We start from the raw sequence: 27,982 nt of genomic DNA, 5'->3' as shown, positions 1-27,982 counted from the left end.
AAATTGATTTTTTTATTGATTAAATAATTTTTTTATTTTAAATTTATTTTCTTTAGTGATATTTTTTTAAAAGATGATTATAAAAATAAATTTTAATTGTTTTTATGGATTTTAATTTATTTTACCGATTAAATTATTTTTTATTTTAAATTTAATTTTTAAAAATATTTTTAAATGAGCCAATACAAAGCTGACATGTGTGTCTAGTGTTAGCTTTTGACGGACTTTTGGGATTGGGTACCCACGGATACCAATGACAATCGACATTGGCTACTTTTCCAAAAAAAAAAAAAAAAAAAATTTCAGGAGTTTTTTCAAAATATTGGCTATTTCCCCGAATATAAACGCTTCCTCTTTCAACATCCGGCTCCCTTCAACTCCACGGCGCAAATCCGAGGAGTTTGGGAAACCCTAGCTCTATCTTCCTACTCTTCTCGCTCTCTCTACATCTCATTCTCTACGGAATTCACAGCTCGCAGGTATATTTACTTGTGTAAATATATATGTTTCTATAGTCTGTATCAACTATTTTATATCACAGCTGCACGTCGAAGTAATTTTTTACTGTTTTTTTCCCCCGGATTTTAGGATTTCTTTCACTGTTAAATATCATCTTGAGTTTTGTTTGAGATCTGTGGTTTTCTCTTGAAATTGTTTTTTTTTTCCCGGTGGAAAGCTAGCGAGAAAATAATAACGAACTGATGTTGGACTGTGAGTATCTGCTTATCTGAAACTACTACATTTGTTCATTACTTAAGAAAAAGTTATTTTTTTATTCGTTTGTCAATTTGACGACTGCATGCGTATTATTGAAAACAATAGAGTAGTAGACTTTTCGCTAAACCCAAAATCAGAGTCAGTTGTTTAGGGTATTTATACATGTTCAACAATTTTTTTTCAACATACAAACCTAATAATTATAAGACACAATATGTTTGTGTGAGGATTATATATACAATACACCGGATAGTCGCCTGCCCTTTACAATATTTTCTTCAGAAAGTCTAACAGGAGTTTAATACATGTATTCATATTTCTTTGATTTGCAAGCTAGGCTCTTCTGTAACTTTTTTTCCTTTAATAAGTACTAACAGATATCTCTGGTGAATGGCTTTTGCTTTCTAATTGCATTTTGAAAAGGATTGCTTGTGGTATGAGGAAGAGGGCAATCGTGTGTTTGCTTTTTTGGGATTATACCAATATACAGATACACTGTCTTATACATCATCTTCTCCAGAAATTAAAACAGGAGTTTAATACTTGTATTCATATTTGTTTGATTTGCAAGCTTGGATCTTCTGTCACAGTTTTCTTTTGGAAGTAATAATAAATATCTCATGTTAATGGCTTTTGTTTTATAATTACATTTTGAAAATGATTGCGTAGAGGAGCGGGTATTGTGTTTTTTTTGCATGGTATATATCCACTACAAGCAGATAGACACTGTCTTCTACATTATCTTCTCCAGAAATTAATGCAGGAGTTTAATACTTGTATTCATATTTTTTTTTATTTGCAAGCTTGGCTCTTCTGTCACATTCTTCCTTTTGATTTCTAATTACATTTTGAAAAGGTTGCTTGTTGTATGGAGGAGTGGGCAATAGTGTGTTTGTTTGCGTGGTATTTACCCACTACAAGCAAATGGACACTGTCTTCTACATTATCTTCTCCAGAAATTAAAACAGGAATTTAATACTTGTATACTTATTTATTTGGTTTGCAAGTTTGGCTCTTTTGTCACATTTTTCTTGAAATAATATCTTTTGTGAATGTCTTTGCAGTGTAATCGCCATTCTTAGAGAGGATAGAACATTGGTATAGTGAAGAATGTTTGTCATAATTTTTATTTTGAGATGTAGAGCACATATAGTAGGGTTTTGTATAATTAGGTTTATAGTAGAGATTAAAGTTAGAAAATAGACTTAGTATTTTTTATATTATTTGTTTATTTTATTTCATATTAAGTCTGATTTGGTATTTTAATTTGTCAGGGATTCTTTTTTTACTTTTAGAGGTGCCTAGGAATATTAGGGTTATTTTTTTAATAAAGTAGATAAAGCTCTAGTGATCTAGTCAAGCTAGAACTATAATTGAAGTGCCTAGGAATATCAGGACTTTTATTTAAGCAAGGAATATTTAAAATATGGAAATTTATGTAGCTATAATTATAGTCAGATTAGTACTACAATTGATTATATTTGGCTCCTATATATAGGGTTTTTTGTCCTGTATTTATGCAGATTGATAAGAAACAATCCTAATTTTTTTCCCTCAACTAGATTTTTTCTAAACCCTTCGCAAGGGTGTGAACTACACGTATCTTTCTTCCTGCCTCTTTTATAAGCTTTAAAACAAGAGATACTAATAATTCTCCCTCTTATGTAGATATGGCTGGTTTGGCTCCAGAAGGATCTCAATTTGATGCTCGCCAATATGATGCTAAAATGACTGAGTTGTATGTTCTTGCCAAAATCTTTTTCTTGAAATTTAGAATAATTGCATTTTCCATCTGATTGTAATTATGATATGATGTCACCACTAATGGTTTTTGTTACACATTAAATAAATTAGGCTTTGAACAGAAGGACAAGATTTCTTCAAACCATATGACGAGGTCTCTGAAACTTTTGATCCCATGGGGTTGAAAGAAAACCTTCTAAGGGGCATATATGCTTACGGTATGGCATTATGTGTTTATATCTTTTATATATACATGTATGCGTATCATTTGCCTATTTTTTGTTGCAAACATATTGAAATTCATATACTTGCTACTCTCTAAGTTGTTTCGGTTAATGAATTTGTATACATATTATTTTTAAGTAACAATTGTAGTTGATGGTTGCTATTAGCGTGGGTGTTTATTATTTTAATGTGGATTTTTTATTTTCAAGGTTTTGAGAAGCCTTCTGCTATCCAGCAAAGAGGAATTGTTCCTTTTTGTCAGGGACTTGATGTGATTCAACAGGCTCAGTCTGGAACTAGCAAAACTGCAACCTTTTGTTCTGGTATTTTGCAGCAACTCGATTATGATGTGGTCCAGTGCCAAGCTCTGGTAGTTTGGCCCCACTGGGAGCTGGCACAACAGATAGAGAAGGTCATGCGAGCTCTTGGTGACTACCTTGGTGTGAAGGTTCATGCCTGTGTGGGTGGAACAAGTGTTCGTGAGGATCAACGCATCCTTCAAGCTGGTGTACACGTTTTGTTGGCACTCCTGGTCGTGTGTTTGACATGTTGCAAAGGCAGTCACTTCGCCCTGATTATATTAAGATGTTTGTGTTGGACGAAGCAGATGAAATGCTTTCCCGTGGTTTTAAAAATCAGGTTTGTTTTTTTGTTTTTTAAAGTTGATCTTAGTCTTCATATTTGGATTTTATAAACAGTTTAAACTTACGTGTGTACCCGTGAAATATTTGTTGTGAGTTCTAACAATGGCTTTCTGTTTGCCAGATTTACGACATATTCCAGCTCCTGCCTCAAAGGTCCAGGTTGGTGTATTTTCTGGTACAATGCCTCCTGAAGCTCTAGAGATTACCAGGAAGTTCATGAACCAACCTGTGAGGATTCTGGTGAAACGTGATGAGCTCACCCTCGAAGGTATTAAACAGTTCTATGTCAATGTTGAGAAGGAAGACTGGAGGCTCGAAACACTTTGTGATCTCTACGAAACTCTGGCCATCACCCAGAGTGTCATTTTTGTGAATTCAAGGCGCAAGGTCGACTGGCTTACTGACAGTCAAGATGCGAGGCCATGACCACACACAGTTTCCGCCACACACGGTGATATGGACCAGAACACTCGTGACATAATCATGCATGCCCGTGGTATTGATGTGCAACAAGCCTCTCTTGTGATAAACTAATATTTGCCTACTCAATCCTGTTTGGAAGAAAATGTGTTGCCATAAACTTCGTGACCAAGGAGGGTGAGAGAATGCTGTTCGACATTCAGAAGTTTTTACAATGTGGTCGTTGAGGAGCAGCCACAAAATGTTGCCGATCTTCTGTGAAGAACTTTTTGTTTTGTTTCTGATTTTGCAAATACTATTTATTATTGCCTCCCATATTCCCCCATCATCTTGTACTAGTGTCCTTGAGTTGACGACGTTGAACATATCTGACCACTTAAATGATATCCGTCTTTGCACCACTTCAATATAGGCTCTGCACATTGCAGTGCGGTGGGGATTTATTATTTCAAATTTTGTTTCCTTTTTATGCTTTGTATTGTATTGTATTGTATGTTTATTTTTATTTTATTTTTCTCGTGAGATTTATTATAAAGAAGTATGCTAGTCCGGATTGGCTTATATCTATTTTTTTTCCTGACTTGCTTCATGTAATATTCTCATGATATCTGCTTCTGGGACAAAAAAAGAGTCTTTAGTCTAACTTTATAAGTAGCAGCATATGTTGTCTTTGGGATTTTAGGTTTTAATTCTTTCATAAAAGTTTAAATGGTGGAGTTTCTGTATGCTTAGTTCAAGTTACAATGTAATGATTCTTTTACGTTTTCTATTCCAAAATAATAGTCTAAAACAAAAGGAGTTGACAACGGAGCGTGTAGTTTATGAAAAATTTGCTTTTGTAGCCGCCCCACCCCACTTTCCAAAATTTGCTTTTTTACAAGGACTGAAATGCGAAAAATCCTACTTTTATTCCACTCTAATAAGAAAAAATATATTTTCATCTTTGACTGGTCTATATTTCCTATTTAAAGAAGGGTAAGTTTTTCAGTTCTTGTATTTCAAATTTATGATCATTTTAAGAGCGTCTAAGAGTAGTGTCACCGAAATGATTAGCTTACCTATTAAGTCAGAGTAAATTGCAACGTATGCATATCAGGTTTAAAACGTTTAATTGATTATTTACTTAGGAAAGATTAATGATATATATAAGAGCGACTACAATACATTTTTTGTTTTGCAATATCGGTGCATTATTTTTCTATTTTGGCCCCTGAATAGTTATAATCTCAAATTTTTTTATATGATGGTGTACGTTATAGCTATCTAGAATATTATATAAATTTTCAAAAAATTCTGAATAAATTATAGTACCGAAACAAGATCTAAACTGTATGTTGCACGCGTGCCTGTTTTTTTGTGTACGTGTGTAAAATTTGACAGTTTAAACTTTGTTTTCGACTTCGTAAACTATTCAGAATCTCTTGAAAATTTGCAGGATATTCTAAATACTTACAATGTACACCGTTATTTAAATTTTTTTTGAATTATATCTATCCAGGCGCCAAAATAGAAAAAAGATGCACCGGTATTGAAAAAAAAAATACGCTTATGTCATTCTATATAATATATATATATATATAAAAATGAAGGGTGATTACTAAAATGAATGGTGAGAAAAGAGGACATACTTTAATTTAACTATCAACACAATAAGGTTTGATAGTTATGGTGGGTAAACGAAGATATTTTATTGGTAACTATAAGTCATCATATATATATATAAAAAAAAGAAAGATAAAAATTACACAATCAACACCACTAAAAATTTCTCAATGTCACAACAACAAAGCCAACAATGCATCAAATACCTAAAGAAACTTGAGGAGGAGTCAATGGGCAGTTGTACCAGTCTAAAAATAATTTAGTGTAGTAGTACTAGTACCAGTAGTAGTAGTGTTGTAATAAGGGAGGTGGTCCCCTCAACAAGCTTTCAAGTCTCGAGTCTCAACCGCATATTTTCACAGACCAAATTTATCTTGCACACTTATTTGGACACCTTTTGTTCCCCTTTTCATTATATAACTATCTCTCTATCTTCACAACTTTTTTATTTTTTTTTCCCAATGACAAGTCTTTCAAACTCACAAAACTCTAAAACCATGTCAAAATGATAGATTCTATGCCTCATATTTGGATTGACAATATCTGAACTGGGTCTAGTTTTGCCTAACCAAACAAGGAAGACCCAATTGGTCGTTTCAGTAAACATTTGATTGGTTATCTTACCTTGTGTACTTGCACATTGCAAGCAATGCAAGCAAAGCACCACATTCTCTCAATACCCAATTCATTATTTTTTTATGATTTGATTTTTCCTTTTTATAAGGGATCTCTCTCTTTCTCTCTCCCCAAAATTGTAACAATAATTACACGTGTGTGTAAAGAGAATGAGAGAGCAGTCAAAGAAAGCAGCAATAAGATCAGGCAGCCTCTACATTCCACAATCTCACACTGATTCATATTTCATAACTTAAACTGTTTGTCTCCTCACTCTTATTTATTATTCACAACTTTAAATTAATATATTACTTACTATACACCTATGAATACTACCTTAACCACCACCTTCAAACTCTTCCAAAAACATCAAACTTTATATATTATTAAAAAATATATTGTAATAAATATAAATAAATAGGTGCTAATAACTATTATTCACGACCCCAAGAAAAGGCAAAGAGAGTCAAAACAAAAATAAAAAGCCCTCCCTGTCCTCCATTTTCACAACTCTGAGCTTCTTTCTTTCTTTCTCTCTCTCTCGCGAGCTAGAAATGGAGAACTTCAGATCTCGGTCGTGCAGAGATGGCGGCGGCGGCGGAGGGGGGATGCAGATGGAGGTTTACAACGGGAACAGAGCAGCTCCGACGAGCATGCGCGATCTGAGGTGCTACAGCGCCAATTACGCCGGTTCTTCGGCTCCGGCACCGGCACCGGGTCCTCCGTCAGCGAACGAGGCGAAGATCAAGAAAGCGAAAAGCAGTGTTGGGTCGACCTCGAAGAGCTGGAGCTTGAACGATCCTGAGTTGCAGAGGAAGAAAAGGGTGGCTGGGTATAAGGCTTACGCCGTTGAGGGGAAGATGAAAGGTTCTTTTCGAAAAAGCTTCAGGTGGATCAAAAGTACTTACACTCAAGTCATCTATGGCTGGCGCTGATCATTGGGTATTTTTCATTTTCCTTTCTTCTATAATATATATATATATATATATATCCTTCTGTTCTGGGTCTGAGTTCTAGTTCATGTTAATTGTTATGAACTGTCAAGTTCTATCTATTAAGTTTTTTTTTTGTTCTTTTGATTTTCAATTTGACAGAATTATTGAAAATCCTATATTAGTTGTTGGATCCTAAAGCCAACTGATAAAGATCTGAACAAATAATAATAATAATCATAGCAATTATATCACTCTTCATGTATGTCCAGTTCAATTTTTTTGACCATTCTTTACTTTTTGCTTTGACCACAAAAATGTATAAAAAAAATAACATTCTTGAAAAGCCAAGTTTGGCAAAAACAGGTTTTGGTTTATTTATTATTCTTTTTAAAGGCATACAATGTTGTAGCTCCTCTATCCATATCTCTTTCACTATTTTTAATGAAAACTTGCATCCAATGAAAAAGTTTTTTCTTTACTCCTTCAACCACTAATTAAGCTCATATTTACTCCTCTTTGCTCTCATCCCCTGTAATTATTTTAGTAACTCTACCTAATCTAAAGTTGCATCAAAATTTTAAACCTATTGAAAAGAAAGAGAAAAAAGGAAAATAAAAAAATAGTTGTTTGAAGAGCAAGAGATATTTCCAACAAGTTTATTGGATTTGGCGTTCCCAACAAGGAAAAATTTCGTTTCATTTGTTGGACGAAGCTGTTCTTGTCTACCAAGTCCCATTATTAGTAGACTACAAAACAAAATAAAATAGTTTTAAACGTACAAATTTCTTGCTATTTATTAATAATAACAATAATAATACTTGCAACAAAACTTTTAATGTCCATTACTACCATAATTTACAATAAATTTAAATGAGTAATGATAAATTTAAACGAGTAATGATGAGTAGTATTGGTAGTAGAAATAGCGGTCCATCTGATTACTCTACTATCATATATCTAATCTCATCATATCTTATACCATTACTATCACTAATATCAGTACTTGTTTCTAGATAGATAAAATAAAGTGTGTACAAATTTGACTAGAAAAATATCTGTTGGTGTGACATTATTTTGTTCCAAAGGCTGGATTTCCTTATTTTTTGTAGTTGCAATATTGGAAGAGCAAATTAGAAATTGACCTTTTTTTTTTGGGTGGGGGGAATTTTGATTTGCTTTGTTGAAATCTTCTCATCAATGGCTGTCCTATTATGATTTTCCAAGTTGAGTTTTCAAATAAAAAATCGCAGCCATACGTTCAAACTACGTAAACCGACGTATGACTACACAAGCTACTTAATAGTCAATGCAAAGATGATTAATTAATATCATATCACTCGGATAAGTGTTAATAAAGTCAATTTAAATAGCCCTCATATTTATCACCGTCATAAATAGCAATCAATTTTTTTAATTACCATCAAGAAATTATTACACTAATATTTATTATTGCTAATCTAGTATTATTTTAATGTATTTTTGGGAGATTCTAAATCAGAGGCTTCAAAGTATATTTTTGATCCGTAAATAATTTTTGGTTCTTTGGTATGATTTTTTTTATTTTTTATGATTGTGCATATTATAGTTATTTAGAATATATTGTAAATTTTTAGAAAATTCTAAATAATTCACAGTGCTAAAATCTGGGTTAAAAACAAGTTGCACGAGTAACTAAGTTTTTTTATGCGCATAGAAAACAATATATTTGAACTTATTTTTCGGTATGTTAAATTATTCAGAATTTTCTGAAAATTTATAAATGCTCTAAATAACTACAAAATGCACTGTTATAAAAAAAAATCGCGTCGAAAAATGTTCACGGGTTAGAAATATACGGGTAATTTAACAAGTTTTCGACAATTTTTTTTTCAAAAACGAAGTTTGTAACTCTAAATTCCAAGTTTTTCATGCTTAAGAAAGTTGCTAGAAATATTAAACAAAAACCTTACTTTTAAAAAAAAAAATTGGCAAATATGATTTCAGTCTTGCCGTTTGAAATGTTCTAGACTTAGCTACTTTTATTTTAGTTTAATCAATAATACATAACTACGAGCAGCAAAATATTCTGAGGAGAAAGCGATATTTAGTAACAGCGGAGTTTTAGAATTTGACTAACCATATTTAAAAATACTATTTTGTTATCTAACAAATTTGATTCTATCAAAATAATGCTAATGATAACGCTTTTGCATATTAAAGATTGGAATTTTTCTATAATTTTTTTTTTTAGGAAATTACAGTTTGCAAAAATATGTCTTTTAAAAAAAAAAAAAAATCTATAGCTTTTTTTAAAGAATTTTCACTTTTATTAGTTTATTTTATCATATTTTTGTATAAAAATGAGTTCATGTCATAATTTTACTCTTAATCTTATTTTATTACTTTTGAAGGGTATGTTTGTAATTTGATTATTATTTTTTAGTTTATTTGATTTTTTTATATTAAATTTTTCTTTGGTTGTTTTACAATTTTTTTTTCTTGTTTTATGAAGGGTGTTTATCATTTTTTTTATTTGTTATAAACTTTTTTTTTTCTTTTTTTAGATTGTTTTTTTCATAGTCTGGGTAAGGTAACCGGTTACTTTATTAATTTTTCATAGTTATGTAAAAAAAATTCTAGAGTTATTAAATAACAAGAAGGGTAACTAGCTACCTTGAGAGGAGTAACATTTTGCCATAAGAGGGATAATCAGTTATTATACGAACAGTGACAAGTTACTTATATTAAATATGAAAAGAAACATTAAGTTTGAAGGAAAAACAAATACTTGATCTAATCTTATAACCCAGAACGTGGAGGTAATCGGTTACCATAAAGAACCCAGAATTATACACATATCAGAACGTTAAGGTAACCAATTACCTATTGTAGATATGAAGATTAGAAAAAAACCCAGAAATATACACACATACCAAAAAACGTGAAGGTAATCAGTTACCATAAACAACCCAGAAATATAAACACATATGAAAACATGGAGGTAACCAGTTACCAATTGTAGAAGATAGAAAAAAAAAACAGATACAAATAAAACAAATGTGTTTTGATTAATAACTCAAGAAGAAGAAAGTATATATGTAATAATATGAGCAATTATTTACCTAAACTTTAAAAAAATTACAAGTTAGTTCCAGATCTAAAAAAAAAAAAAAGTTTAGACCAAGAAAAAAAAAATTGATCTGAAAATTGAAAAGAAGAATAAGAATAGTTGGTCGGAGATGACCAATATTGCAGCAGAACATGGCTGTAATTCATTTGATTTATGGAGAAGAGGATCGCGAATTTTCTTGCCAGAGGGGAGGTCGTGGCTTAGTTGTGGTTGATAGGATCTTGAGATGGCGCCAAAGCTGGAATGGATTTGCACCGAAGCTGGACAAGATTTGCGCTGACCAAAGGTGGAGGAGATTTGTTGGCTGGGTTTTGAGCGAAAAGGGCTTGTGCGTGGGTTTTGAGGGAGAAAGTGGGTTTGGGAAAGAGAAGAGTGGAATGCTAATTTACAATAGTACCTATGTTTGACTGATGTGTTTTGGTTTTAAATTTATGTCTCATATTTAATTAGTTAGTAATTATGTTTCTCATACTTTGTTTTCTTCTTTAATAAATTTCCTATACAAACTAGGAAAAGTATAATCCCCATAATTTTCCACAATATACCATATTACTAACTTTTTAAAACTTAATTTTTAAAAAGTCTACTTTTTTTATCCAGTAAATTTCAAATTTTCTATAAAACCATACATAATTTTTTTTAAAAATTGAAAAAAGTCATAAAAACAAATTCTCGTAAAAAAAATTAAAGTAAAAAAAAGTCATATGTAGTGTAATTTCTACTTTAAAAAAATTAATTTTTCAATTTTTTTAAATATCATATATAATATATGACATTTTAAACAATTAAGGTACACATTTCATAATTTAATTGTATTAAAAATTATGGTTTATTTGTTATTTGACAATTTTAATAATACTATACAAACATTAACAAAATAATTTTTTTACAAAAATAATTAAATAAAAAAAACACTCAAAGAAGTGTAATTTTCATTGGGCTCTAAGTCATATCCACCGACTCAATTTTAATACAACTGAATTGGAAATTAGAGGGTAGTAATCGGTTCATCACGCGTGGTAGGTGTGTTTTAGTCAATATGATCAATAAATCTTAACACAGTTTGTAGCTTAACTTAGCTTAGATGATCAAATATTAAATATCTACTACTTGTATTATATTGGATATTTAAGTTATATAAAATATCAGACAATTCCCACGTGTCATGTCACCATATGTGCATATGCGCACATGGATCCTCGAATACATCCCAACTTGGAAGCTCAGTACCTTCTAAAACTATTTTTAGCAATTATTTTTCTTATGATATTTCAAGATATACATACTATTCGGTTTTTAAACTATCTTTTAATATTTCCAGACAAAGTGTTTTCTGAAAAATTAAAAATTGTTCCCACATCATTAATTTAAACCAGATTTGTAAAACAACAAGCAAACCCGATAAATCAATTCCAAACAGGTCACCTTAAACTGTGTTTTCTTACTCATGGATTATGAACAATAGAAATTCTTTTTAAATTAAAATAATTTTTTATTTTATAAAATTTTATTGCTACAATATCTTTTCTATAACTATACATTAATATTCTTCTTTTCATCACTTTTAATATCTCTATCATCATTCATTTAGTTGATGTATTGTAAAGATTGGATATAAATAGAAAAAATAAATATTAATGATGTACTTAAAAAAGCTATTGGAATACTCTCAAAATATAATATTTAAAGGCAATCATTTTATTTATTAGGATAAAAATAAAAACAAAATCATATTTGTGCATCTTTTTGCTTTTCATAATTTTATTTAAAAAGAAGGTAAAATGTATAAAACATCTATTTCTCAATGATAATATAATTATACGCAAAGTCATAATATTAAACGTGTTGAAATAGTTGTCCTACTTATTGTTTAACATTTAGAATTAAATAGAACGAGAAGGCAGAAAAAAAGAAGGGAGCCAATAAAAAAAGGTACCAAACAAGCAATCAACTAGAGTATGCATCAGGAATAGAAATATTGATTTACTTACAGTTTTACAGCTATTTTTGTTTCACCACAAACATAGCTTATGATGTTTGATGAACAAAGAAAGAACATACGTGACAGAAAAGAAGTTAAAAAAATAGCAAAATGAAAAGAGGTTGAATATAACTCAATGTATTGACAAAAGCCTTTTTTTTTTCCTTTCTTGGTTTTACCTGGGTAATACTTGTACGGTAGAGTAGGGTTTTAGGGCATCCACTTCTGCTTCTGGATTCTCGTTATTGCATTTGTTACAGTGATTAAAAAAAAAAAGCCCAGGCGTTGTTGAAGCTCCCCCCACAAACATTGTAGACTCGAACAAATCAAATTCAACTCCAAGTGCGTGATGATGGATTGGATGGGTGTATACCTTTTTAAAATTTACAGTGGGGAGAGAGACAGAGATTGATTTGAGAGTGACTGCTGCTAATACTGCACCCTCTCATCATTGTTAAAATTCAGGCTCTCCATGCCTCTAAGAGTGGACTCTAAGTTCTTCATGTTCGAAACATTTCTTGAAGAAGAAGATGTTCGGTTCTGCTCCGATGACACAATAGGTGAGCTTCTCTGACCGCTTGGAATTTTACGTAGTGTTCCTGGGCTTGCATCAGTGTTTTGAGGGCGTGAAAAATCAGACTCACTTGTGATCACCCCTGGATCACGGCTGCTTGAGACAGCAGGCCGCCTTGATGTTCCGCTTGAGCGAATGAAATGTGAGCTAGATAACTGCACGAGTTCAAGCAGGATGAACACGTGGATTAAGTTCCAGCTCAAGCACAATGAATAAAAAAAGATAATTCTTTCTTAAATACACTTTTTTTTTTTTACTTTTTAAGTTTCCTATTTTTTTTTCTTTCATATTGATTTTCTAAGTTTCATAATTACAAAAATACGGTAACATCAACACAAATAAAAAACCTAAAAACAACATGAAAACACAAAAGAAATAACTAAAAACGTGAAAACACAACAAAAAATAAAAAGACAAATCCGTAAAAATGTAAAAATTTACTTAAAAACTTAATATTGGAAAAAAAATATTTGACCGTAGAAACATAATTTTTTTTTTAGCGAAAATTAGTATTTTATGTAAAAATCTCTAAAATAAATGAACCAACACAATTTTTTCTCTTTGTTTTCTTTCACTGTCATTTCAGTTCTCGGTTAGAAGTTAGAAGAGAATGGTGGGAGAAAGCGAAGCAATTGAACTTCAATGTCCAAAGTGCAATGAATTTATGAAGTGTCAATCACCTGGCAAACTGATCGATAAAGACAGAAATGGCAAAACTCTCGAAAGCAGATACAACATCACTCACCATTGCATCTTTTGACATGGGTGGATCATTTGCAACTGGACTTTTTTGTCTCAACAAGCTTCCAGTATTTACCATAGGACCAGAGTGTCTCCTACGAGAGGGATCTCCAGATGCCCAACCTGCAGGTCTACCGTCTTCCAAACCTTCATGAATATAATGGTCTTATTAAAAAAAATAATAAACATCTGTCTGATAGAGAAACGGGAAAAAAATTGACATGAACCCCATCACATAAATGAATAGATAGCAGCAAATAGAACAGGCATTCTGAAGTGACACAAAGCTTCTAACTATGTACAAAGTTAAATGTGGAAGTAAACTGAATAACAGTAGTACCGGTGTGTCTGTTATCAGCATTTGCAATAGCTGGAGGTATGCCAGAGCTTGGTCCCGCACCAGACACCTACAAACAAATAGTAATTAAAAAAATTTAAGATTTATCCCACTGTAATTTATATATACAAGAGCACAAGCAACCAGAAAAATGAATAAGTGACTTACAACGGCACGAGTGGGGGGAGTGGCAATTTGGGATTGCTGGTATTTCAAGATGGTCCAATCGAAAACATAATCAAACTGAAAACCTGTGCCAACAGTATATATACATGGAGAATATATAGAAATAAAAACAGCTGTGAGTGGATCCATTACTGCTAAAGTAGAAAAGTAGATGTCCCCAATAAAAAATTATAAGACATACCTTCACGAATGAAAAGATCACGAAAGAGTCTCTTTAAATAGGCATAGTCTGGTTTATCATCAAACCGTAGAGATCGACAATAGTGGAAGTACGATGCAAATTCTGTAGGATAACCACGACACAAGGACTAAAGAAGAGATAAGGCAAGATCAGTAAGCTTCCAAGACATATCAATAAATGTCAATCACCACATTGCAATTCTAACACTATGATACCTCAATAGAAGTTTGAACTTTCTTCTCACTGATCTTCTCATACTTCTGTTTCTTAGTTCCTGCTTTCAGTCCCTGCCATGGAAGACTGTAGAAGAAGTAGGTCACAAAAATAGAAACTAGAAAGCAAGAACCCATTAAGAAAGCGGAACCGTAAGGACAAGAATATTCACCTTCCTCTTAAAAAATACATAAGAACATAACCAAGTGATTCTAAATCATCCCTTCGGCTTTGCTCTGTCCAGAAGAAGAAAAAAAAATCCAACATCAATAAGGGAACGAAGAGGCTAAAAATAGTTAGTTATTAACTAATACAACGACATCTATCAGACAGACTACGTGCACATGATTGCAGGGGTAAAAAATAATCGGCTTACCAATGCCAAGGTGGGTATTCATACTAGCATATCTAGCAGTTCCCGTCAAATTCTTATTTTCTCTGCGATTATAAAAGCATGACGAATTAACGATTAGTACTTGGTGAAAATAGCAACAACTCCTTTAGAAATAATGATAAAAAAAGAAAAGGAAACTATTAGAGCCAAGATAATAGAATATTAAACATCGGGATATTGTAAAAGCCAACCTGTAAGGAATATGCTGATGAGTTGAGCTATCTCTATACTTCTTTGCAAGACCAAAGTCTATGATGTAGACCTGCAAAAGAGAAAGTTAATAGTCATGTATTCATATACTAGTACAAAAAAAGAACTCAATTTTAATATAAATTCCGAAATACCTGATTTGCACGCCTCCCTAAACCCATGAGGAAATTATCAGGCTTGATATCTCGATGTAGAAATGATTTTGAATGAACAAACTCCACTCGGTTGATCTAACAGTAAACCAACAATTAGTAAAAGAGTCAAAAGGATGAAAACTTAAATGCCAGAAGAAATTGCATTGTATATAAATCAATCCTACCATCTGATCGGCAAGCATGAGAACAGTCTTCAGAGATAATTTCCTACTGCAGAAGTTGAATAAATCCTCAAGACTAGGTCCCAGTAAATCCATCACGAGAACATTGTACTCTCCTTCAGTCCCGAACCATCTTACATTTGGAATTCCAGCTGCAATTGTTGTAAAGAGTGGTCAAACAACAAATATATCAGCTGGATCAGCACAGCACCATAAATCCATTATCTAAACAAAGACAAAGAAAAGGGTAAGGGCCATTACTTCCTCCTTGTAATATTTTGTACAACTTTGATTCATATAGCAATTGGGGATGCTTCGTCTTGACATTTTCCTGCACAAAAGAAACAATATGGATATAAACACTACAAAGTCAAAATTCTCATTCTTACAATATATGATCAAGCGTCAAATAGAAAAAGAGAAAAAAATTAATAAACGAATACACTCTCAATCTTCTAGAATTTAAAGGAAAATGTCTACCATGATAAAAATCATCAAGAAAGTACAAGTAAAATGCGGCAACATTCATGCTTAGAAGCACTTAAAAACAGATTTCGAAGCACAGACGATAAATTATATCACTATAAACTATAAAATATCTTAAAACTATGAAAAGCAATAAAAACCCCTAACGTGTATAACAGTGTTCTAGCCCAAGGGAAACTTGAATCACGATTGATACTTCGCAAAACCTCTTACAACCTACCAAATTCAAGTCCTCAACAACCATTTAAAACCAACTATTTACTAATACCCCCAAACCACGGAAAAACAAATTGATCAAAAGCTATGTCAATTAAAAGCAAAATTCCTAAACACAGAATCTGCAATCAACACTCTAATTTCCAAAAAAAAAATAAAAATTGAACAAATTTCCAGAAAGATAGGATTACTTACAAGCTTTATCGCAACCTCTTCATTCGTTTGAATATTAGTACCTAAACAATTAAGGGGGGAAACGGAGTAACAAATAATAATCACAACAAAATACAAAACAGAAGGAAATTCAGAAAAGGAAAGGAGAAGAAGAAAAGGAACAAACCGAGATAGATCTCTCCAAACGATCCGCTACCGATCTTCCGGCCGAGTCGAAACTTGCCTCCAACTCGAGCTTCCATAGGAAATAAAGAGAATCAAAGATCACGATCAAACTGAACTAGTCCACAAAAGATAACCCTAGGCAGATTGTTCTAAAAATTCAAAGGCCGTCGCCCAAGGATTGACCCGCACTCGAAGTCTCCTTGGAGAAGGTATGTGTAGATAAATCAGATGAAGAAGGAAAGGTTTGGGCGGCGAAGAAAATAGGACACAGTATTGGGGGCACAATAGGAAAGATCGTCCACTTTCTCCCTCTAGGAATTTAGGTCATAGTGAGAAGAAGAAGAAGAAGAAACCAAAGGCATCGTCACCTTTCTCTCATTCTCTCTCTACCTCGCCGTTTAGACCAATAAAACCGGAATTTTGTTCTAGCCTTTTTATGGAAAGAATAAGTTATAAAATTAAAATTAAAAAAAAAAAAGGAGCTTCTTTTTCTTAATTGTAATTAATATATTAAATAAGGTAAATTAATATTCGAAATTAGAGATGGGTTATCGTCTAATTTACTACCAGTCCCACTCCCCAGTTCCCACACAAACACGTTACTTTAATTCTGGTGTCGTTTGCTTTCCTTTTCTTTTGTCGTTTTTTTATGTTTGTCGTTTTTCTTATTTTCGTTGTCGTTTGCCAGTCCCACTCTTCCTTTGGCTTTGCCCCTCAACTAATGCATTATTATTATAAATCTATAGCTAATTGATTGTGTTTTTTTCAATCTAACCACCAACTCTATCTGCTGAGGTATTATCCTCACCCTCAAGTCAAATAAATCTTATCATATAATTTCAAAAAACATATTAAACTAAGCCAGAGCAGCTTTATATATCCAGTGGAATATCCATCTTTAAGTCAAAATAAGTTCAACATCTACTTTTCTAAGTATATTTAACCAAACCAAATCATGAGCCAGCAGGCGATATGATATCCTCAAGTCAAATAAGTTAATCTACTTTCAGTTTCAGAGCATATTGAAAGGCCCTTTATTATGTATGCTGCATCACTGCTATAATAGACCAAGACATACAAAAACTACATTGGATAATACCAAACATTGTAAGTTTATTTCAGGCTTTGGATGATTTCTCCAAAACCCATTTATACTTTTTTTCCCCTAAGTTAACCACTTTAACAATCTTAGTCTGACGAGTTTACCACATCGAATGATCAGCAAGATTTTGAAGCGGAAGCCTGTTTTTAGAGGCATACTTTGTCAGATGGTAAGCAAATAAGACAATTTTTGAAATTTTCAATTCAGTGGGTTTTATTTAGCAATACATACACATTAACTAAGTACATAGAATAAATCACTTTTACGGTAGATAGATACATTTCATCACTTTTGAAAGCAATTTAGCAATACATACACATTAACTAAGTACATAGAATAAATCACTTTTACGTCAGATATGTACATTTCTTCACTTTTGAAAGCATATATATATATATATATATCAAATTGGAACGGTTGAGAGTAGGAATTGTAAAGAGTATATACATAAGTTGATCTTTGGATTGATTTTTTTGCCATTAAATACAATATATTATACAATACAATAGAAGGCAGAAAGGGAAAAGATACAGGCAGATGTGGATAGGTATCATCTATATTTCACAAGTTGTTAACTCTTCAAATTTGTAAGATATTGTACATAGTAAATACAACAACTCCAACGTTTTTCTCTCTATTGTGAATGGGACTTTAACCAACCCCACTTAACTGAATAATCAAATGCCAAGAAAGAAACAGAAAGAGAGGCTCCTATATAAGACTGCAAACTGTGACAAAGCCTAAGAAAAATTAAATGAAAAAAATAATAAATCAAAATTGATAAATGTGTCACAACGTGGACTCTGCTGCATTTTGAATGATGATGGATGTCTGCTTCTTCTGCAGCCTCCCTCTCAATTGTCTGATTTTGGCATCCACCCTTGCTGTGAATCCGATCTTAGTTTCTTGTCTTGCTTTCGATCGTTCTCTTGTCCACATGCGTTGATCCTCAACATCTTTCTTGTAGTATTTGATTTCTTGGATAATATGGTGATCCATGGGATTGAAACATCTTTGGAAGGATATGTGAGCCAGGTAAGGGAGATTACAAGCAGCTGTTACTAAGAGGGTGGATGACCAAAAAATAGGTGCAGGGCCAAGAGCTTCAATCAAAATCTTGAATGCATTGCCAGAGTAAATCGGAGACATCATGCCATAAAGCAAGAGAAACAGATACCACATTGCTATGCTGCCCCAGACCAAGAGGTGTTGGATCCATGTAAAGTGACTCATTGTGAGTGCAATTTGGCAGTTGACAGCCCATATGATGCAAGTGAACATGGCAGTTCCCATGACAGACATGTCGGCCGTCTGGCCTCCAGGACGAAAAGCTTGGTCATAGAAGATGATAATGTTGAGGAAAAAGATTATGAGAGAGGAATAGACACCGTTGCCCATCCACCCCAATATTCTGTACCAGTCGAAGAACAAGTTTTTTGGTCCTTGCTGATACAGAGCGGGGAACTGTAGAAGAGATGATGAATAAGTATAATCAAGGGTTACCTGAAAATGTAAGAGTGCTTTTTAAATTAAAATTAATAGGACTAACCTGTAGGCAGACCTCAGAAGACACATCTTGTTCAAATACTCCAAGTGAAATGACCGGCAATGAGGTAAGAATGACATTGAACGATAGCATGTACCAGTCATCATATATTGATTGCCCAGAGAAGCCCGTAAATGCCTCGAAGTAGAACAGGGTGAGACCAAATGCGATATTTTTGTAGAAGAAATAGCAAATCTAAATGCCAAAAAAAAATCTTTGTCAGCAGAACTTTTACCAACTACAAACACCTTAGCAAGTTTAGCGGAAAAAGGCAGATATTAACATAAAGAATTAAATCATATGATAGGCATTAGGCACAATGTTTACTACCATTTGAGCAATCCTCTTGTAGCACCAGTGTCCATGAACAACCAAAAGTCTCTCCAAGAATCGAAACTGGGCGATAGAGAAGTCACTAGCCATTACAGCCTGCAAACAGTTAAGAGCTCTAAGATTTCTTGTAAATAAAGAAATATAAATTGCTTCAAACAACAGAAAACAGGATTTCAACATTTTCATGTGAATAAAATTAATTATAAAAACATTAGCAAAAAAAAAAAAGGAGAGTCAGATGGCACCAACCTGCATACCTTCAACCCCACTGATCCCAACACCAATATCAGCTTCTTGAATCATCCCAACATCATTTGCACCATCACCGATTGCTAAGGTGGTTTTTCCAGTTCCTTCTTTTACCAACCTTGTCACCTGGTTAAAAAAAAGTTAAAATGTAAACTAACTATTTAAGATGGTGCTCTATCTACAATAATAAAAAAAAAATAGCAATTTTGTGATTAATATGCGGGGGAAAAAACAAGAGAGAGATTTGTGTATGTGTGGTCTCGAAATTGACAGATGAAAAATTTAAGGATAAGTAAAATTAAACCTTACCATTGCCTTTTGTCTAGGAGAAACACGACAGCATATAACTGATGCACAGTCAACTGCTAATCCCAAGAAAAGAAGCTTTATATCATCTTCTAAAGCGTAGCTTAAAGTTTTCCCATCAATAATTAGTGCAAATGCAGCATGAGGATCTTTCTCTAACTTGACCATCCTCGAGGCATTAGTGATTTGATTTAGAATGTTCTCTTTCACAGCCTGTTCATTGGCAAACAACAAAAAGGTCTACCCTACAATGAAACTAATCTCTAGAAAACAAAAGTACAAACACATTTCAAAGAAATATATACCTCTTTGGTATCTGGGGCTAATATGTCTGAGGTTGCTGTTGTTATACAGATCCTCTTCATGCCTTGTCGCAGTAAACTACATGCATACCTAAATCATGAAACAAAAATTCCATTACATTTTTTGTTATGATAAATCACCTTTCAGTTTGTCCAATTTGAGAAACATAAACTTGGAAAAAAGTTGTGCTTAATAATTGATTAGAGACAGACCCTATGTTTATTGCAGTTTCCATCTTATCTCCTGTAAGAACCCAAAGTTTGAGACCAGCTTGTGCAAGTTTATCAATGCACTGGGGCACCTAATCAAAAGCAAAATAAATTCTGGTTAAAGTTGACTTTCAAGAACATGTAATGAACAAGACAAGATTAAGATTAATGCACATACTCCTTTTTGCAATTTGTCTTCGACAGCAGTAGCACCAACAAGAATCAACTCTCTCTCAATCAGATCCGATACTTGTTCAAGCACCGTCTCTCTATCAGCCCCCATGGATGCTTTTGCTTTCTGAAATTCATTGTTCCAAGCATTGTACTCAGACTCCTCCAGCTTTCTGTAAGCAAGTGCCAATGTACGCAACCCAGCTTCTCCATATTCATTCAAATGTTTAGAAGTCATTTCTTCATACATTTTACCATTCTTTGATAGCCGCTCAAAGATAATGCTGTATATATTAACCAAAGGATCATGCATGGGTCAGAGAGTTAAAAGTTAGAAACCAAGAAATTTCTCTTCTTTTTCCTATTGGATGTGAGATATAATCAAGAGTTGTGACCCTGACCTGTCAGCACCTTTGCATAGAAGAAATATTTGTCCATCTTCATCCCGCACAATAACTGACATTCGCTTCCTTTTGCTGGTGAAATCCAGCATACCCAGAATTTTGTACTCCCTATAACAAAAGAAATGTTAAGATATCATGAGAAAGAAAACACAATATAAAGAATGCCTAATCAAATAGTTAAATAACATTCTTACCTTTCAACGGAAGAGGGATACTTTTCCCGGACAAACACACTGGACTGAGTTCTTTTACAGAACTCGAAACCAAATTCTCTTGCTGCAACAAGAAAAGCTCCTTCATCGGGTGACTCTGCTTCATATGTTAAAACACCAGTCTCTTCGTTTAGATCAGGAATTGCAGTGTGGCAAACTCCTAATATTCGGAAAAACAATAATATGGCATCAGCATTTGGCTCCTTCAACCAATTTCCATTCATAAGGCGGCTGTCTTCAAAGCTAAATCCCTTTATGGCGGGTTTATGGTCCTTTTCGTAGCTGGAAGTAACAACATTCTCCAGCTCTATTTCTGAATCCATCTTATTATCCCATGAACTAGGTGCACTATTTTTCGGCATAGGAAAATTGGAAAACTCATCTTCATGCTCGCTGCTGAGATCAATGGCCATCTGTTTTGCTGCAGCAAGTTCAACTTCACTTGAGCGTACGCCATACGGACAACCAGCAATGGAACACTTTAGAAAGTCCATCTGATTGCAGGTCAAAGTGCCCGTTTTATCAGAGAGGATGGTGTCAACCTGGCCCAATTCCTCATTTAAATTTGATGTCCGTGCTTGAGCAGGATTGCCAGTCTCTTCGCAATACATGTGAATGTCTTGGTTAATGAAGGTAGCTTGCAAAACCTTCACAAGCTCAATTGAAACATAAAGAGAGATAGGTATCAAATATCCATAAAGGATGAGAGCGGTAACTAGATGAATAAGTCCAGCCAAGCCAGCTTTTTTCGGATTATACATATCTTCAGCTACCGTTGGTTGCAAGTACCATGCATCAGGCGTGTGGTACTTTGTCTTTACAGCAAAACCAAATGAGCTCACCAAAGAGATAAACACAAGCATGCTGAAAAGGAGGTATATTATATAATCCATTTTTTTTTCTATTCCGCTTCTTTTTGAAGGCGACTTCGTTGCATTCTGCATGACTTTGCTATCATGACCAGTAAATATCACCACCCCATACACATAAGCTGTATTCCTCAGCTTCGAGTCTCTGAGGAGAATCTGACTAGGATCAAGAGGAAAAACCTGACGGTCAAGATCAAGATTACCCACAAAGGAGTAGAGATTGGGGTTTGGGTCTTCACATTGGATTGTACCTTTGAAATCTTTAAAAGACTCATCATCATCCACAGGTAAAGTTGCTTCCAAACATCTCTTTACCTTCAAATTTGTCTCACCATCTAAGTTCATAGTCTCCACGTAGCAAATGCCATCTTCGTAACTTGAGGACAAGAGAAGTAAATCTGCAGGAAAGAACTGATCCTTTTCAACCTTCACCACATCTCCAACTGAAATCTTATGCCAGGGCCTGTAACCGAAAACACCACCTCCTTTATGAACACTCACTTTCCGAAGATTGACCTTCATATCCTGCAAGAATCTACGCCAATCTTCCAAAGCTTCCTTTGCCATACTAAGCCCAACAACAAAGGCCAAAGGAGCAATCATGCTCACTGGAGAGAATGGAGAAACGGCCGTGAGAGAGATAATAGCAGCCAAAAGGAAATAAACATTGGCAACCCGTCTAAACTGTTCGAAAAGCGCTTTGGGCAAGAACGTAATGGGATTGTACTTGGTGGTTGATATAAAATTAGAGCAATATTTCAAAGGTTTCTTTCGATGGAGAAGAGGTTGATTACAAAAAATAGTTCTTGAGTAGCCGGGACCTGGGATTGGAAGCGGGCCATCTGTCGCAGTGGCACTTGGCCGGAGGCAATTGAATGTGTACAAGTTGCTCTGCCGGAGCTTAGCCCTTATCCTTCCCCTCGTCATCTCTCACCAGTTTCAACCCAAAACAAATTAGAGTTGGTACATACCCACCTAAAAGAAAACCCAAATCTTCGTCTTCCCTGTGGGATTATGGCCAATATCTCCTTCAAAGGCCCGATTTGCAGAAACCCCAGATTGAAATTCACAAATTCCTGCGAAACAAAACCGTTGAAATTCAAACCCAGCAAGCAAAATTAAAAGTAATGCATCAAAACAGAAATGCAAAAGGAAAGACTTTCAAAATTAAATAAATAACGGGAAAAAGAGAAAGAAAGATGAAAATGAAAAGGGTCGCCTCTTTGGAGCTATTTTTAAAATGTGTTGTATACCCAGATGTCTAGCTTTTTCAAAACTTCAGATTTGAGGAATGAATTAGACTTTTAGCCAAATCTGAGAACAGACAACGATTTGCCTAGATTATATATACATAATAATAAATAAAATAAAATAGAGTGGATTGTAATCCTACTTACTTTTCCTTCTTTTCAAATCAAAATCAAAATCAAAATCCAAAACTAAAGAGAAAGAGAAAATCAAGAAAATTTTTAAGTTTGTCAATAATTTCCCAAACCCAATGCTGCATTCATCTTAAAAATCCAAGAGAAATTATTTAGACCTATAAAAGAGAAAAGAATGGGAAGAAAAAAAATTGTAGTAATTGGACAATGTCCAGCTTAATCAGCAATCATAAAATCAACTCCATAATCCTCGTACCATAAAAAAAAAAGCCTTAAAATCAATTAAAACGTATTCACATTAAAACGAACAAAACTAATCCGACCCAGAAAAGAAAAAACAAAAACACAAACAAAATGGGTACCTGAAACCCAGAGGCTCATCCATGTCAATGACAATATAAAGACAAAATTACCCTTGTCAGGGGTGAGAGAGAGAGAGAGCTAGCTCGGGTTTGCAGATCAATGAGGAAGGGAAAGAACAAATTCTAGAGATAGAAAACTGAAGAAAGGAGAGATTCTAGAGAGAGAAACAGAGAGATAGAGAGAGGACAGGGGTTTTAGGCAAAAACAGAAAGAAAGACTCTCTCTCTTTCCCTTCTTTTTCCTTCTCTTTCCCTTCTTTTTCCTTCTCTTTCTTTCTTTCTTTCTTTCTTTCTCTCTCTCCGTCCTGAAGTCTGAGCCAATGCCAGGAAATTCCGGGCCCTCCTTTTCCTATATTTATATTATTATTTTTCCCACCCGATTTTCACCTATTTTATAAAAAAATAAAATCCATTTTCCGAATAATTTCTAAAATGGGAAAATTACATGATTGGTCAGGGCAAACTTGTAATGACCTGGCAATAAGACTTTCTCTTTTTTTTTTTTTTAAATTCGTCTGCAGCCAATCAAGAACCAGTCTGTCCTCCATTTAAACCCCGCAAACACTACTTTGGGTCCCACTCATCCTACGTGGCCAGTCTTCTGCCATCTTACCTTGCTTTCCCTGTATTTCCAAACTATAAACTGCAAAATAAATAAATAAATAAAAATAAATATCTTTTGGCTCTGCCATGGAGTTTTTTTTTTATTTTTCAAAAAAAAAAACACCTACTCTTTTATATGATTGAAAACATTAATAAATACTAGGTGTGGCAGATAGCTTGTCCGTGAGACCATATCCTATTCAACCTCCAATATTCTTGTCCCTTGCCACGTCATCTTAAAAGAGGAAGAACTCTCAAGTAAACTGATTTTTTTTAAGGTTCAAGAGACCTGTTGGGAATGATATGAGTCATGAGAGATGAGTTTAGATGAAAAGAATTTAGTTTATGATTTATTTATTCTTCTTCAAGTTAATAGTTTATATCATTTTCACAGTGTTTTTTTATGAGTTATTTGACATGGGAATTAGATATGGAATTAAATAAATCTAGCGAATAAGAAAGAACTCTAGAAGTCAATGATCTTAAATGGATTGGAGTAAATTAGATCAGCAAACTTTTTGATGATCTCAGCTCGTCATGTTTAATAATATTATGATTCGTAAACATATATTCTAATAAAAACTAACACAATAATGTATTTAATTAATGGTTAGTTGTTTGCATTAATTTTTTCTATTATAGTTGTTACTACTTTCTATTCAGGGAAAATCTTAAAAATATCAACTCTCCTATATTCGACCTAAATTCTAGGTGAGTCTCTCTCCTCGTAAAAAAAAAACTAATATTGTTCATGTACCCTTGATTAAATTTCGTTAACACTAATCTCTCACTTTATAGGGACTAATCTTTTGCTAGGTAAATCTTAAAAAAAAAAGGAAGAAAATCAAAAGAAAGAAGCATGTTATGTGAGTGTATATTGTGGCAAAGGGCCAAACATAAAGACAATGTCAATAAATATGATGGTGTGTTTGCTGGTTTGAGACTATCTCTTGTGCTAGTCAAAATCCATCAAAAGAGGATGAATTTAATGTATGTATGTGTGTTTGTGCATATATAACATGATCTGATGACTTTCAAAACAATTCTAACGCGATTCGGCAAATCATCGGACGGCTGTCAATACACTATTTAATTAAGAATGAGATTGGTGGGCCCCACGATCAAATCTCCAACTCCACTCCACTCCACGTGGTGCGTTTTCCAGCTATTTAAGCCAGTCACGTAATTTAAACACTTGCTTTTCCTCACTAGTCACTCCATTTTTATTTTATTTTTTAAACTAAGGCTTTTCATTTTCGAACTAGTTTATGTGGCCTGCTCTGAGTTAATAATAATAATAGTAGGACATAATTTATATTGATTATAAACCCTTTTTTTTAAGAGCTATTGAACCATGTTAGATTTTTTTAATATCATGCTTTTTTGTATTTATGTCAAATATTTGTGTTGAAATATACTACAAGTACTAAAATCAGTGACACAAACTTTTATTTTTAAAAAAAAAGGTGTCACGATTCACGAACATGTTCAGAGTTTACTTTATTAATTTACAATCTTTATTTTAAACCAAAAATGATGAATGGTAGACACAATGATGGATTTTCTTATTGTTTTGTAACTGAAATAAACATATTTGCACATGACATGCATTAATTAAAAGGTTTGTAAATTGTAATGTCAAGAAACACGACAATGATGGACAGTAGAATAATTTAATTTTTTTTATATTAATTCAAGGGATAAGGGCAAGTTAACCAGGTGGATTTAAAATGTCCTTTTCACATGATTTTTCTTTTTTAAAGAAATAAAAAAGAAACGTATTTAAATATATATTTTTATGTTGATTAAATTATTGTATGTAGGATAATGATTTGAGCTGACATGTTCTTCGGTTGCTTGCAATTTTAATTTCTACACTGAGAGACAATAATATTACAATGACTGGTCAAACATTCAAAATTTGAGACTTTAGTTCAGCCTAACACGCCCAAAGAAAATTAATTTTCTTTTTTTTTTTCTAAAAAAAAAATAATAATATACATGATATAGATATATACGTCTCAGAAGAAAGAAAATAAATAAATAAATCAGAGTATCAATTATTCAAAAGTAAAGAATGTCTATCAATAATATATCCTAGAATATATAGCATTATATTTTAATTATTCATAAAGTATGATTTGTTGTTATTTTATATACTACATTTGTATTCGATCAATAAATTGATAAATATCTCTTTCTCAAAAAAAAAAAAGTAATAATAATAAATTAATAAATATCGGTGAAATATTTATTTTTCTTACCCCCCATAATATATTTGGTAGAGGGAGAGTAGAAAGGATTAAGAGTTAATGAAAGATGGATTATATAAGAGAGAGAGAAGCATGTAATAATTCTTGAGATTGTTTAGTAAGAGGATGAAGAATTAGAATAATAGATTACTATTTATTATTTCAAAAAAAAAAGATTACTATTTATTATAAAATTTATTACATTATATTTATAGTATTTTTTAAGAGAATATATTTATAATTTTAAATAAATTTGAGCGAAAAATATAAATATTTTTCTATTAATTGAATGATTTGAAGTAATTTGAGAAGATTTACAATCCTCCTACCAAAGGCACTGTAACAGATCTATACACAAAAAAATTGGAGGAAAAATAATATTTTTTAATTACTATCTTTAATTCTGTCAAAAATTACATATTTAGCCCCCTTTAAAAAAAATATTTTTTTTGTCCCTCCTAAAACATATTCATGCCTCCCTCTTTTCTCTCGCATTTTCTCTCTTTGTCACAATTTTTTGTTAAAATATTTTACACAATGATGCTGCAGTTTAAATTAGTCAATCGTATTTATTAAAATTAAGTGGGATCCATTATTTTAAAAAATAATTACACATAAGTTTATTCTTTAAATTCTCTCACTATCCCTCATCTCCATTTCTCTTCTCTCTTTCCATCTATATCTATCTCTTGCCAAACGTAGCCTTAGAAGATTTCCTTGAAACAATTAATTATAATTAATTAACAGAACAATTAATTAGAATACGCATGCAAGAAGTACATACATTTGCCCCACATTATTTGATTCTTCCTTTTTAAGGTCCCAATAATCTTTATTTTTGTTTACTTTTTATTCGAATTTATTGAGATACCACAATATATTCGATTTTATATAAATTTAAAAAAAAAAAACAGTTAAAGATTAGCGGGATCCCAATTACATCTATCGATATCAAAAGAGTTCCAAATCCAAAGATGCAATGATTCACGCGCAACATTTTTTGTTTGTTTTTTCTATTAAAAAAGACATGAAATATATAGCACTTAATTTTGGCTTTTATATGCATAGTGTTTCACAGCATGATTTTACTTGCTAAACTCCGAATTGTTTAATATGTTTAAAAAATGTTATAAAACATATATTTTTCTAAATGTTATTGTTCTATTATTCTATATGATATAATGTTAGATTAAATAATGTGATTTGTCACACTTTGTAACATTATATTTTAGAATTACAAAATTAGTTATAATTTTGTAACTTTCAAAATCATCAATAATGTGTAAATTGAGGGTTACACATTTTGAGATTGAATTGCATAAGCCATGATGTGATATGGTTGTTGAAGATATATTTTTAACTCATATTAAGCGTATAGAGGTTACAAAATCATATGGAGAAAATGTGCAAAATTGGGAGATTACAACAACCTCTAGGTTGCAGCCAAGAGTGTTGACAACCGAATTCAATTTTGTTATTTCTTCAATTTGAATGT

The 27,982-nt window shown here is 32.8% G+C and overlaps 3 protein-coding genes, 1 non-coding gene and 1 pseudogene across 5 annotated transcripts; 3 read left to right on the top strand and 2 right to left on the bottom strand.

The window, feature by feature from the left end:
- The first annotated feature begins 487 nt into the window (after window positions 1-487).
- LOC133794501 (eukaryotic initiation factor 4A-11-like) lies at window positions 488-4,323 on the top strand (annotated as a pseudogene).
- LOC133799171 (small nucleolar RNA snoR98) lies at window positions 1,651-1,745 on the top strand. The gene has a single exon (XR_009876367.1). It is a non-coding gene; the product is annotated as a small nucleolar RNA snoR98 (small nucleolar RNA).
- Window positions 4,324-6,387: 2,064 nt separating the features above from the next.
- LOC133794500 (uncharacterized) lies at window positions 6,388-7,152 on the top strand. Its single transcript, XM_062231742.1, has one exon. The coding sequence runs from the start codon at window positions 6,521-6,523 to the stop codon at window positions 6,899-6,901; it is 381 nt and encodes a 126-aa protein (XP_062087726.1). The 5' UTR covers window positions 6,388-6,520; the 3' UTR covers window positions 6,902-7,152.
- A 4,791-nt stretch (window positions 7,153-11,943) lies between these two features.
- On the bottom strand, window positions 11,944-16,588 carry LOC133794499 (casein kinase 1-like protein 2). Its single transcript, XM_062231741.1, has 14 exons — window positions 16,186-16,588; window positions 16,041-16,081; window positions 15,405-15,474; window positions 15,147-15,295; window positions 14,962-15,057; window positions 14,809-14,879; window positions 14,600-14,661; window positions 14,396-14,459; window positions 14,226-14,310; window positions 14,011-14,137; window positions 13,812-13,894; window positions 13,647-13,713; window positions 13,311-13,453; window positions 11,944-12,720 (listed from the first exon to the last, which is right to left on the bottom strand). The coding sequence occupies exons 1-14, from the start codon at window positions 16,259-16,261 to the stop codon at window positions 12,421-12,423; spliced, it is 1,434 nt and encodes a 477-aa protein (XP_062087725.1). The 5' UTR covers window positions 16,262-16,588; the 3' UTR covers window positions 11,944-12,420.
- Window positions 16,589-17,824: 1,236 nt separating this feature from the next.
- Window positions 17,825-23,937, bottom strand: LOC133794498 (probable phospholipid-transporting ATPase 4). Of its 2 annotated transcripts, none has more exons than XM_062231739.1 (11): window positions 23,633-23,937; window positions 21,002-22,964; window positions 20,805-20,915; window positions 20,411-20,687; window positions 20,236-20,324; window positions 20,026-20,113; window positions 19,724-19,960; window positions 19,415-19,540; window positions 19,163-19,261; window positions 18,836-19,027; window positions 17,825-18,750 (listed from the first exon to the last, which is right to left on the bottom strand). In XM_062231739.1, exons 2-11 carry the CDS (start codon window positions 22,813-22,815, stop codon window positions 18,076-18,078), a joined length of 3,708 nt encoding a protein of 1,235 aa, XP_062087723.1. In that variant the 5' UTR covers window positions 22,816-22,964; window positions 23,633-23,937; the 3' UTR covers window positions 17,825-18,075. The 2 variants fall into 2 exon arrangements, with proteins under 2 accessions (XP_062087723.1, XP_062087724.1); XM_062231740.1 differs by having other exon boundaries at window positions 19,724-19,933; window positions 23,633-23,936.
- Window positions 23,938-27,982: the final 4,045 nt, after the last annotated feature.

Source organism: Humulus lupulus, chromosome 8 (genome assembly GCF_963169125.1).
Source record: "Humulus lupulus chromosome 8, drHumLupu1.1, whole genome shotgun sequence".
In the NCBI taxonomy this organism is placed as follows: Eukaryota; Viridiplantae; Streptophyta; class Magnoliopsida; order Rosales; family Cannabaceae; genus Humulus; species Humulus lupulus.
This window is presented reverse-complemented; position numbering and strand designations above follow the sequence as displayed.